This window comes from Rhinatrema bivittatum, chromosome 2, assembly GCF_901001135.1.
Source record: "Rhinatrema bivittatum chromosome 2, aRhiBiv1.1, whole genome shotgun sequence".
Classification (NCBI taxonomy): Eukaryota; Metazoa; Chordata; class Amphibia; order Gymnophiona; family Rhinatrematidae; genus Rhinatrema; species Rhinatrema bivittatum.
The window spans coordinates 181328566-181341899 of NC_042616.1; the positions used below are offsets into that span (position 1 = coordinate 181328566).

The 13334-nt window shown below is 41.0% G+C and overlaps 1 protein-coding gene across 2 annotated transcripts in view; it reads right to left on the bottom strand.

Annotated features, from left to right (window-relative positions):
• COL28A1 (collagen type XXVIII alpha 1 chain) overlaps window positions 1–13334 on the bottom strand; it is a 352774-nt gene that overhangs the window by 55063 nt on the left and 284377 nt on the right. For both annotated transcript variants that reach the window (XM_029588942.1, XM_029588943.1), the window contains exons 28-29: window positions 7694–7762; window positions 638–718 (exon numbers count right to left, since the gene is read on the bottom strand). In XM_029588942.1, coding sequence (XP_029444802.1) covers window positions 638–718; window positions 7694–7762 — 150 coding nt within the window. The remainder of the gene's footprint in view (window positions 1–637; window positions 719–7693; window positions 7763–13334) is intronic.

Below are 13334 nucleotides of genomic sequence, written 5' to 3' on the forward strand. Positions count from 1 at the left end.
TGCCTGTTAATTCTCACACTCCAGGGTTCTCCATGCTAAAAAGGAGAGGCATGGATGACTACATATACGCTCAAAAGGGAGTTCCTGCATGTTTAAGAGCCACCTACTGGTGCTTCCTTTTGCTGTGAGGTGCTGAGAGCACCTGGTTTAGATCTGAAAATCAGGCAGTAGTACCTTTACCATTGCACAGCTGATGAGATCTGATGGCACATTGGTTGGGAAACACTGTTATAGAGAAATGGCTGGAGCAATGGATAGTAAGCCCTGAAAACACCAATTCAAATTGTAGCTTCCTTGAAGCGTTTCCTTGTTAATGTATGCTAAGTTTTCAATATTGCTGTATGAAAGATATACAATGTTTGACAGTATAACATGGATGTTCTGATTATTACATTCTAACTTGTGTTGTTAGTAAAACTTAAATTATAAAAAAAAAAAATAAAAAAAAAAAATTGTAGCTTTCTCATGCAGTGCATGGCCTTTTGCAACTTCCTCATGCAGTGCATGGCCTTTTGCAACTTTCCTGTGCTTATGCTTAGGCTATACATTCTGTGGCGTAGGAGCCTTATAAACAGATGGAGAATCTTGAACAAAGCCATATGAATATATATTTTTTACAATATCTAAATTATCTTACCTTTTCACCTGCAGGTCCAAGATCACCAATGTCTCCTCTCTCACCTTTTTTTCCAGTCACACCTTTTCCACCATAATCTCCCTTTAGGAACACAGGAACAAGAAAGCAATTTAATTGGGTTAAATTATCCACCCCCCCCCCCCCCAAAAATGTAAAATAGTCTTTGGTGAAATCTATAGTCTTAAATAACTTATTTTTTCTCGTCCTTTTTTGTGATCATTATGACTTATCTTTACATATAGGACCAACAACAGAAATAAAAGAATGCAGTCAGTTCCCCTTGCTGGGAAAAAGGTGAGGGGTCTAGAAGTCAGGATAAACAATGATGAGTTAGGAGAATTCCTGTGACTTCTGAGTTCTAATCCATCCTCTGCAACTGGCCCTCTGTCTAACCTTGTGCAAGTAGCATGACCTTCCCTCTCTGCTTCAATTTATCCAACTATGATCGAGTATTCTCTGTCAGAAAGTAGGGCTGACATAGCCATATAACATGTGAGTGACATTATCCAGCAGCACCAAACAAACCTCTCTTTCTTATCTAGTAGAGCTTTTACTCTACTCAGCCTGTGCGGAGTTGCCTCATTAGCCCCCTCAGTCTTTTTTCATCCGAGCACCAGCATGGACATGTACCTCTATCTCGCTCTATTTTTCTGTGAAAATCTTTCCTTTTTTTTTTTTTTTTTTTTAAAGTTGCCTCACTGCCTCAGCAGCCCCCAAACATTACTTTTCAGTGCAAATCTTAACAAAATATAATAATTATTTTTTCCTCACAATATCCAGTGACAGGAAAGCTACAGTGAGTGGTTTTGAGGACTGTATTTTCAGTAGCTGAATGTCTAGTACCAATGAACATGACTTAAGAACATAAGAATATAAGAGCATGCCATACTGGATCAGACCAAGGGTCCATCAAGCCCAGCATCCTGTTTCCAACTGTGGCCAATCCAGGCTACAAGTACCTGGCAAGTACCCAAAAACTAAGTCTATCCTATGCTACTGATTCTAGTAAAAGCAGTGGCTATTTTATGTCAACTTGATTAATAGCAGGTAATGGACTTTTCCTCCACGAAATTATCCAAACCTTTTTTAAACCCAGCTACACTAACTGCACTAACCACATCCTCTGGCAACAAATTCCAGAGTTTAATTGTGCGTTGAGTGAAAAAGAACTTTCTCTGATTATTTTTAAATGTGCTACATGCTAACTTCATAGAGTGCCTCCTAGTCCTTCTATTATCCAAAAGAGTAACTAACTGATTGACATTTACCCTTTCTAGACATCATGATTTTAAACACCTGTATCATATCCCCCCTCAGCCATCTCTTCTCCAAGCTGAAAAGTCCTAACCTCTTTAGTCTTTCCTCATAGGGGAGCTGTTCTATCCCCTTTATCATTTTGATCACCCTTCTTTGTACCTTCTCCATCGCAACTATATCTTTTTGAGATGCGACGACCAGAATTGTACACAGTATTCAAGGTGCAGTCTCACCATGGAGTGATACAGAGGCATTATGACATTTTCTGTTTTATTCACCATTTCCTTTCTAATAATTCCTAACATTTTGTTTGCTTTTTTGACTGCCGCAGCACACTGAGCCGATTTCAATGTATTATCCACTATGACGCCTAGATCTCTTTCCTGGGTGGTAGCTCCTAATATGGAACCTAACGTCGTGTAACTATAGCATGGGTTATTTTTCCCTATATGCATCACCTTGCACTTATCCACATTAAATTTCATCTGCCATTTGGATGCCCAACTTTCCAGTCTTACAAGGTCCTCCTGCAATTTATCACAATCCACGTGTGATTTAACTACTCTGAATAATTTTGTATCATCTGCAAATTTGATTATTTATTTATTTTATTTAAAGGCTTTTATATACCGGAGTTCATGCACTTGTGCATACCACTTCGGTTTACACAGAACAAGGAATAGAAAATTACATCAAACAGATTGAACAATTAAACAAATATACAATTACATCCAACAATTGGGTATAAATAACATGGCTAACTTAGTAGGAACTTAGAGTTTGAGGTAAAGGAGAGAAATAGTACCAAGTGGTAACAGAACAATGTTAATAGCTAAATAATAAATATAAATAGTAAATACAAATTCTTATAATAAATACAGGTGTTTACAGATTACAGTCTTCATGAAAAGTTTACGTCTACAGAATAGGGTTAAGTAAATAAGAACTGGCGGTTATTTCTATAGGAGTGAAGACTTCAAAAACTGAGGTTACATCTGGATTAAGAGGTATTGGTGTAGCATGCTCAAATATTTAATGATTTGGAATTGTGAGACCAAGGATAAAAATTAGGAGTTGTTTGATATGATTATAAAAGCGAGAATGATTCAAGTTCTGGGATGTGGTTCTGAGCTAGACCTTTAAGTGTAGGCTTTTGTAAAGAGCCAGGTCTTGAGTTTCTTTTTGAATGTTCGAGTACACGTTTCGAGGCGAATGTCCGTGGGGAGGGCATTCCAATGAAGGGGGCTGGCAGTCGAGAATGCACGTTTCTTGAGTGAGGACTTGGCTGAAGGTACGTGTAAGGTGCCTAAGTATCTGTTTCTGATTGGTCTTGAAGACTCGTGTAGGCGAAGTGGAAGGCTTAGATCTAGCGACGTTTGTGAATGGATGTTCTTGTGTGTTATAGTTAGCACTTTGAAAATGATTCTGGATCTGATGGGGAGCCAGTGTAAGTGTTTTAGTATGGGTGTTATGTGTTCACTTCTGCTGGTGTTAGTGAGAATCCTTGCGGCGGAGTTCTGCAACATTTATAGAGGTTTTGTGGTTATGGTTGGAAGGTCTATAAGCAGAGAGTTGCAGTAATCGATCTTGGAAAATAGTATTGTTTGGAGGACTGTTCTGAAGTCCTGAAAATGCAGGAGAGGTTTCAGCTTTTTCAGAATATGTAGTTTATAGTAGCATTCTTTTGTTGTGTTCTTGACAAATTCTTTGAGGTTCAGCCTTTTGTCTAAGGTGACCCCCAGGTCTCTTACTTGAGTGGAATTGATCATTGGTGGTGAGGTTAGGTTGTTGGTAGGCTGAAGGTTCTCATCTGGAGTGATAAGCAAAAGTTCTGTTTTTGACGTATTAAGTACTAGGTTAAGGCTAGATAGGAGTGAGTTTATGGACTGTAGACAATTGTTCCAGAAGTTGATGGTGCTGGAGATGGAGTCAGTGATTGGCAGCAGAATCTGAACATCGTCTGCGTATATGAAGTGTGTGACCTTAAGACTTGAGAGTAGATGACATAGGGGGAGAAGATAGATGTTAAAGAGGGTGGGGGAGAGAGAGGATCCTTGGGGAACTCCGAAAGAGGATTTGACCGGGAGGGAATCCTTGTTGCTGATTCTGACCTTGAAAGTCCTATTGTGTAGGAAGGATCTGAACCATTCCAGGGCTGATCCTGAGATGCCTATGTCTGAGAGCCGGTCTATCAGGATAGAGTGTTTTACGGTATCAAACGCAGCTGATAGGTCGAGGAGAATCAGGAGGTATGGGGTCTTTTTCTCCAGACCTACGAGGACTCTGTCAGTTAGAGAGGTTAGGAGGGATTCCGTACTAAGGGATTTGCGGAATCCGAATTGGGCTGTTGTGAGTATTTTATGCTCTTCTAGGTATTCAGATAACTGTTTGTTGACTATCCTCTCCATAAGTTTGGCTACAAATGGAAGGTTAGCTATGGGGCGAAAATTAGCTGGGTCTGTAGGGTCCAAGTTGGGTTTTTTGAGGAGAGGTTTGAGGGTGGCTAGTTTCAGGATGTCTGGTACTAGTCCTTGGGTTAGCGAGCTATTAATTATCTCTGCTAATTACCTCACTTGTCGTATTCCTTTCCAGATTAATTACCTCACTTGTCGTATTTTTTATAATTAACTTTTTTTTTATAATTACCTTTTTTTAATTTATAATTAAATAATTTATAATTAATTTATAATTAAATTTATAATTATAATTTTTTATAATTACCTTTTTTTATAATTACCTCACTTGTCGTATAATTACCTCACTTGTCGTATTCCTTTCCAGATCAGTTATAAATATACTGAAAAGCACAGGTCCCAATACAGATCCCTGAGGCACTCCACTGCCCACCCCCCTCCACTGAGAAAATTGTCCATTTAATCCTACTCTCTGTTCCCTGTCTTTTAACCAGTTTGTAATTCACGAAAGGACATGGCCACCTATCCCATGACTTTTTACTTTTCCTAAAAGCCTCTCATAAGGAACTTTGTCAAACGGCAAATGCCTTCTGAAAATCTAAATACACTACATCTACTGATTCACCTTTATCTACATGTTTATTAACCCCTTCATTGAAATTGCCTAATTCAGGAAAAACAAATGCACATCCCTAATATTCAGCAGCATGGCAAAGCCGCTGAATATATGCATATATGTGTGCATTTAGCCGGATAAGTCTACCCAGCTAAATTTAGACCTGCTCTTTGGGGCGTGTAAACTTATGCTGCTAACTATGAATATAAGTAGTTAGCCATATAAGTTATACGGCTAGCTTGCTCTGTCCCCAATCCACTCAGTGCATGCCTATTTTTTGTGCATGTAACTTTTAGCCAAATAACGGACTTATATGACTATGCAGCAGCTGCTGATTATAGGCGCATATTCAGCAGCCTCTACTTAGCTGCATAAGTCCCACTTATCTGGTTAAATAGCGCTGAACATGCTTTGAATATTGAGCCCATTGTTTTGTAGTGTACAGCATGGTAGGAATGAAATTTTAGTGAAATCATATATTACTTCTGCTTTTGATACTCTGAGTTTACAAAATATTGGAATAACTAGGACTATTTTAGGGTTGTTTATTTTATTTTTTACAAGGCAGAAAACATCACATACAAATGGAGGAGTTCTATTCCTCTTGATGTATGTTATATTCTGGGGTGTCTCAAGGATCCACCTTGTCTTCTGCCTTGTTTAACCTCTATTTAGCTCCCTTGGGATCAGTTCTTATGGATTTAAATGTGACAATTTATATATGCCAACCATGTCCAATTGTTTATTCCATGCATTGAATAAGATGTATTTCTAGAACAGTTTTGGAAAAATTGAATAGATAAAGTAAAACATTGGTTGAGCATGAATGGCTTATCATTCAATATCTCGAAAAGTAATCTGGCAAATGTCCTTCCAATAATACTTTAACTGAAGTTATTGTTGAGAATTTGTTATTGCCCATTGTATCTGAATTACAAAGTCTGGGAGTTATATTAGGCTTGGAATTGACATTAAAACCTCATGTTCAGTAATTGGCCAAGGTTGCTTTCTATAAATTGTAGATGCTTATTCAGATCATTTCTGTGGTTTTTGGTATTGGGACACCTTGATTACTGTAGCAGCTTGTGAGTGGGTCTTCCAGGTGAGCTACTACATATTCTAGAACTTATGCAAAATGCAGTGGCCCATGTGTTATTAGGTTTATATTGATGGTATCACATCGTTCCAGCTTTACATTACACTGGTTTTCAATCAAATGGAGATCAAAATTTAAGCTTTGGGTATTAATCCATAAGCTTTTAAATGCTAAGCAATCTTGTGCTATAAAATGGAAAATAAAGTGATACATTCTTTCTCAGTTGTTAAGATCTTCTGAAGCATGTTGTTACAGGTTCCATCTACATGAGACTATTGACTTATTCAGACTCGTGTAAGGGCTTTTTCCTATGCTGCCCCAACCTTATGGAATACCTTGCCAGTGCAGCTTAGGAAAAAGCTGGATTTAAAAAACTTTTACAAAATATTTCAAAGCATTGTTTTATAAGGAGGCATTTAAGTGATGGACCAGATGTTACTTGTTTTATGATCTGTGTTAAGATATTTTATTTTTGTGGTGGTTATATTGTAATCTGTGAATTTGAATTTATATTTTATTATTATAATTTGATTGTATTTTATGAATGTTTTTAATGTGATCTGCAATCGGCAAACTTTGTCCTGGAAGTTATGGAATATAAGATTTTTACATACACAAATAAATAATAAATCAGTAAGAGTACATCTCAGTGCCATAGCAGCTTATCATACCTTCTAAGGTGGTAAATCTGACAGGGATACTGTTACTCAGGATGAGCAGCACCTGGGAGATAGTCCTTCCAGGGCACAGCAGAAGGTATCCATTTCATTGTAACACCACAAGGCAGTTGCCTAGTCTGCCGAATAGTAAATCCAGCCCTAGTCTTTGGGACCACCTTTAACCCCTCTTCAGATGGCTGTACCTGCATCTGAAGATGGAGACCTATGTAATCTCAAAAGTTCATATACAACATTATCATTGGATATGTCTTAAATGAGCCAAATAATAGGTATCATAGCTTGCAAAGAAAGCAGGAGGCCGATATTCAGTATGGTTTGTTTGGCTAAGTTTGCCCTTGAAAATCCCATTGAGCTGACCAATCCCAAGACAGCCAGATAATGTGCTATCTGGCTAAAAGATTATCCAGCTATCTCAGGGACGGGGTGGAGTCAACTATCCAGCTAACTTAGCCAATCTTCAGCATTATCCGGCTATATTAGGATACCCAAAGAGCAGTCCTACAGTTATTTGGGTAAACCTATCTGGCTAACTTTCCTAGTCAGCCAGTAGCTGAACATGGACCTCCAGGTTTCTCCAGCGCCAATACTGCAGCTCTTATCCCATCCGGATTCCCGCCTTCTTTTACTGTGAGACAGCACCTACACTAAAGTTTTATCCCCAAGTGGCTGGCCAAAAATGTTCCCTTTTCCTCTCATTTCTAAGCATAAATCTATTGATGATAACACCCACTGAAGACTAAACAAAAACACACTGCCACGCAAAAAAACCTGCAGTCATGAAGATGTACCCCAAGCCCCAAACTTCAGAATATAGTATTCAAGAAAAAATAAAACAAAACCCTGTACATCCCACCTCTGACACATAACATTCAAAACCAGCCTTGCTTTGAAAATAATCAGCAACAATGGGGAAAAAGCAGCTTCTCCCCAGTCCACAATGTTTCTTGCTACCTGTATTTCATATTTGGTTCTGCACTAAATTCTAAGTTTTACCTTCTGGCCAGGGATGCCATGCCCAGGGGATCCTTTAGGTCCAGGTAAGCCTTGAAATCCTTGATCTCCCTGTAGAGAGTAATCATAGTACAATAACTATTTTGAAGACCTGTACAAGCCTTTTCTTTAATACTGCAAAATTCAGAATAGTAGATCATTTCATAGTTAAAAAAACAGAGTAATCCTGATTCATTCAAAATTGATATGTATCTAGAACCGTGTCCCCATCTCAACACCTCTTCACAGTAGGGCTAATGGATTTCTCTCTTTGTGTAAACTAGGCCAAAATGTAGAAGAAAGCCCTCCTGAAGTAATAAGAAATGTTACTGTATAGCCGTGACTTCAATTCTGTAATTCTGACATTTTGCACAGGCCTGGGTTTGCGAATGAGCACACTAGCTATGGTGCCTAGGATGGCAATAATCTGGGGGCTGCAGGCCTGCAAAAGATACCCTTCTCTAATTTCATCCAGCAAACAAAAGCCCTTTCTGCTTCTCGAACCTGACCCTCCCCTCTCCTCTCAAGCAGCCAGCAAAGAAGAAGAGAGGGGTGGGGGGGAGTTAAGGTTGAAGCAGACAGCACAGAGCTAAGGACTTCCCTGCTTCCTAATCCAGCCCCTCCCTTCCTACCCTCTTTTGTAGGTTACAGGCAGAGAGAACAGCAAGACTGAAGCAGACAGAGCAAGTGGAACAGAGCTGGCAATAGCCCTTTGATAAGAAATTGTCAGCGTATTAACGATCCTGTGAGAATCAACCAGTATGGTGTTTCCTCTCGGTGCTTCCAGCGTAGTGCGCTTGCCTGCACAGCTGTTGCATGTCATAAGGTTAGGATCATCTCAGTTACACCTGGGGTTCTGTGCTTTTATAGTATTGTTCTCTATGAGCCAATATGGGATTGTTGAGTTAAATTATCAGAATCTTTGGGTGGGCCCCTATGTGCTCAAGCCTCGAGTCCTTTAAGTGCTGTTGCCACTCCTTTCCCTTGCAAACTGGCCCACAGGAAGCTGAAGCATGCCCAGCCCGCCACTCGTTCCCTTCTTTTGTGACCTCTGGGAAACCAAGGAACTTAGTCTCACCGGCCAACCTCTCCAGTCCCCATTTCCCCTGGCAATACCTGTCACCATCACTAATCCAGGCCAGCAAGAGGAGAGCAGCAGCAGCAGCCGTGCTTCAGGCTGCCTCCTTCTCCTTTGGTGCCCAGGGCACAGCTGCCACTATGAACCATTAAAACACTGAGGCGCTGCAGGGTTGAAAGAAGGATTTAGTTCCTGGGAGGCAGAGGAGGAGGACCTCGCTTGAAACATCACCATTGCTCTCCTCCAGCCAGCCCAGATCAGCAGTGGTGATGGAGGCATAAGCTGCTAATGACAGAGGAATCATGGGGGTGGAAGGGACAGAGAGAGGGATTATTATGGTGGGGGAGAAGAGGGGCCGAGAGAGAGAGAGATCATGGTGGGGGGTTTAAGAAGCAGTGAGAGTGTGAGGATTGCTGGGGGAAGAGAAATCAGCTGGGGCTCCTCTGTCCGTGTGAAAAAAGGTGGGTATTTTTTGTGTGTGTGACAGAGAAGGGATCAGCGTTGGGTATGTATGTATCTGCCAGATTGTGTGGGAGGTTAGAGAGGGGATGATGATGCACATGGGCACAGGACCAGAGCAAGGGAAGGGAGACAATGCCTCCCCATCACTGCAATTTGTATCCCCTCTCACTTAATCTCAGATTTTATTCCCCAGGTCCTGCAACCTCTCTTCCTTCCAGCTCTTGAAACTCTGCTCCTCTTCCCACTCCTGATTCTAGATTCTGCCTCCTCTGATCTCTCTCCTACTTCTTCCTCAATCCCAGAACCTCCCGCTCTCTCTCTCTCTCTCTCTCTCCTTCATCTTCTCTCATTCCAGATAACCAGTCTTCCCCTTCTTATGCTCCCCTTTCCTCAATCTTCCCCATCTCCCTTCCTCCCTATCCCTAGTCTTTTTCTATCCCTTTCTTCACCCCCTTTCTGGTCCCTCTCCTTTTTCCTCTCCCCATTCTCCAGTCCTCTTCCTCCTTCCTCATCCCTGGTCTTCTCACCCTCTCCTCCTCCTCTCCATGTCCCCGAAATCTCCTCCTTGTGCTGATACTTGTGATCCTTTTTTTCTCACCCAATAAAAACAAAATAACATATACAAACACAAGGAAGGTTGGAAAACTATTTTTATAATGTAATATAAAAGATGGAAATGTTGGTCAACATGCTTGAGAATTTTCAAATTCTTGGCGCAAACTCTAACCCTGAACTGCTGCATGACCTTGTGAGTCTGTGCTCAGACCTTTCACTCCCTGTTGTCTGACCTTTCCTAGGGTCAGCAAAAACTAAATCCGTCATCGATTCTGTGCTACAATACTGGGTGAAGCATCAGTTTTGCATCCACATTGTACCATGGCGACCAGAAAAGAGAAAGTTTGAAATTATGCTTAGCAATGCAGAATAAGATGGAGGGGTGGGGTGGGGTGATGTCCTACTCATAGTGTAGAAAATCCACTGCCATGACATTTTCTTCCAATGCACTCAGACTGCCCAGCATGTTTTAATAATTAAAGCCTGCATGATTTCACACTGTGCAACCCACAATTGCCTTGGTCCAGTCTCAAATCTGCAAGAAATCACAAATGTTAAAATGTGGGCATATGTTTATGCGGCTATAAAAAAAGAAGATAAAACGAAGCCTGCAGCGTGGACATGCAGGGAATCATGTTTTCTTTCTTTATCTGTAAAACCACCAGTTCACATTTAGGGACTCATTTGAAATTTCTTCAAGGGATCTCAATTCTGTAATAACCCAAATCACTCACTCATGTCCTAGCAATTACTTATTAAAAGGGGCTTTAAGAACATAAGAACATGCCATACTGGGTCAGACCAAGGGTCCATCAAGCCCAGCATCCTGTTTCCAACAGTGGCCAATCCAGGCCATAAGAACCTGGCAAGTACCCGAAAACTAAGTCTATTCCATGTTACCGTTGCTAGTAATAGCAGTGGCTATTTTCTAAGTGAACTTAATTAATAGCAGGTAATGGACTTCTCCTCCAAGAACTTATTCAAACCTTTTTTAAACCCAGCTATACTAACTGCACTAACCACATCCCCTGGCAACAAATTCCAGAGTTTTATTGTGTATTGACTGAAAAAGAACTTTTCTCCGCTTAGTTTTAAATGTGCTACCTGCTAACTTCATGGAGTGCCCCCTAGTCTTTCTATTATCTGAAAGAGTAAATAACTGATTCATATTAACCGGTTCTAGACCTCTCATGATTTTAAACACCTCTATCATATCCCCCCTCAGCCGTCTCTAAATCCTTCTATGTCCTGCAAGATAGGGTCCTTGCGTTCCCACAAGGTAGAAGCCCATGACAAGGCTCTCCCATCCAAGTAAGACAGAATGTAGTTAGTCTTAGAGAGGCCTGTGGGAAAAAATGAAAGTTGTAAAGTGAAATATAAGCTGCACTGGTTCAAGAAACCTCGAGTTTTCTGGAGTTCTCCGGAGAATGGAACAGGCGCTGCCAGTGGTACAGCTGACTTTAAAGTTACCTCTGGTAACTGGACTTCTTGCATAGAAGCTGTGCTTTGAGTCTTCTGTGTATGAAGCTGGTGAAAAGCTACAGTAAGTTTCTCCAAGGTTTCTTGCTGTTCTGAAAGGCATTGAGCTAAGCCTGGAATAGCCTGCAAGGCAGAAATTTGAGCCAGGTCCATGGGCCACAAACATCAAATATCTTAGCTGAATCCCCAGGAGAACTGCTTTTCTAAATGCTTGCTTGAACGCTGAAGTCACTGAAATTTAGGCTTCTCCAAATTCTTTTCTTGAAGGCCAAATTCAATGAAGTTATTCTCTCCAAATCTTCTCCAATCCTTTTTAGTCAGAATCACTGAAGTTGAATTCTCCAAATCTTCTCAATACTATATAGCCGGATTCATGGAGTTAGCAATCTGTTATAGATCTGCTAAGAAGTTAGCAATCTGTTAGTGCTCAGCTCCCCCAGAGGGGAGGAGCTAGCAATCTAGTAGGCTTGGCTCCTGTAGGAGGAGGATCTAGCAATATGTTAGTGCTCAGCACGCCAGGAGGGCAGAGTTAGCAAACTGTTATGCTTTGTTCCTGTAGAAGGAGGAGCCAGTAATCTGTATGATCCCCACGGGGTTAGCTATCTGTTATGGATCAGCTTTCACAGAGAGAGGAGTAATGGTCTGATGTGGGTTGGTTCCCACAGAGTGGCAGATGATAATACCACTCTATTAGTGTAAGGAGTAACACTTAGTAGAAATAGTGAATCCCTGGGCCGATGGCAGATGACAGCGCCCTTAAGAGGAGATCCTGAGAGGGACCACCAGCTAGGCTGGAGTATTGAGACAAACACAGATAGTTCTTTATTAGACTGGAAGTAGAACCACCAGAGGTGGCAGTAGTGAGCTGATGTGCCCGGCAGGGCTGAAGTCCCTCAGATACTGGAAATATGATCTTTGAGTTGCTGAGCTGTAAGGAGAGACTATAGGTAGTGAGTAGACAGGGTATGCTGGACACATAACCAGTAGTAGATGATATACTCACAATTGTTGATATCTGTAATGTCTTCTTATGCAACAGAGAGTCTTCAGTATTCAGGAACAGGAGCCGCAGGCGAGTACTGGTTCCTATAGGCAGTCTGAAATAGAACTCAAAATAACTGCGTATGGGATGGTTTCTGGAATAGAGGAGAGCCTAGGAGAGATTTAGGAACATAGGCCCTCGTGGAGCGAGTACCGATTCCTATCTGTTAAACTGTAATAGTAATCCATAAGATATAAGTATGCGATATCTTCTGAGGAAGAAGAGAGTCTGAGAAAGGTATTAGGAACATGGGTCCTCGGGGAGCGAGTACCAGTTCCTAACTGCAATCTGCAATGGTAACTAACGATCTCCGTACCTGCAATAACGTCTTAGACTGAAGGGAATCTTAGGGATTAGGAACATGTATTTATTTATTTATTTTGAATTCTTATATGCCAACATTCCTGTAAAATATACAGATCACACCGGTTTACAGTAAAACAGAACTGTTGCGGGAGGGCGTTACATTAAACATTGAACATAAGAGCATAAGAACATTCGAAACGTTCGGAGAAACGTTTGGAGAAAAACATTAAACATTGGAGCAATAAACATTGAACATTAACTAAGAGCATCAGAGCATTCAAAACGTTTGGGGAAATCAAAGGAACAATTGCAAACCAAAAGAAGCTTAATGCGGAATAATTAAAAGACTTCAGTACAGAATAACTAATGCGGACTAACTAAAAGACTTCAGTACCGAATAATGGAATATGAAACATTAGACATGATGCTTGGATTCAGGGGAGTAAGAGAGGGCATATGTGGGAATGAAGAGAGGGAGGAAGGGCTAGGGGGGGGCAGGAGAAAAAGGAGGGAAAGAGTGGGCGGAAGTAACTGAGGAAGAAGACATCCTGAAGAGGCCGGGAGGGCAGGGTAGAAAGAGCGGCGTGCTCAATTATTCCTCGAGCCTTAGTTCATGTCCTTCGAACGGCGTCAGAGTGAGCTTGGTTTTCCGGGAAAGCTTGACTGAAAAGCCACATTTTAAAATGTTTCTTAAAGGTTTGATGGCAAAGTTCTTGATGTAG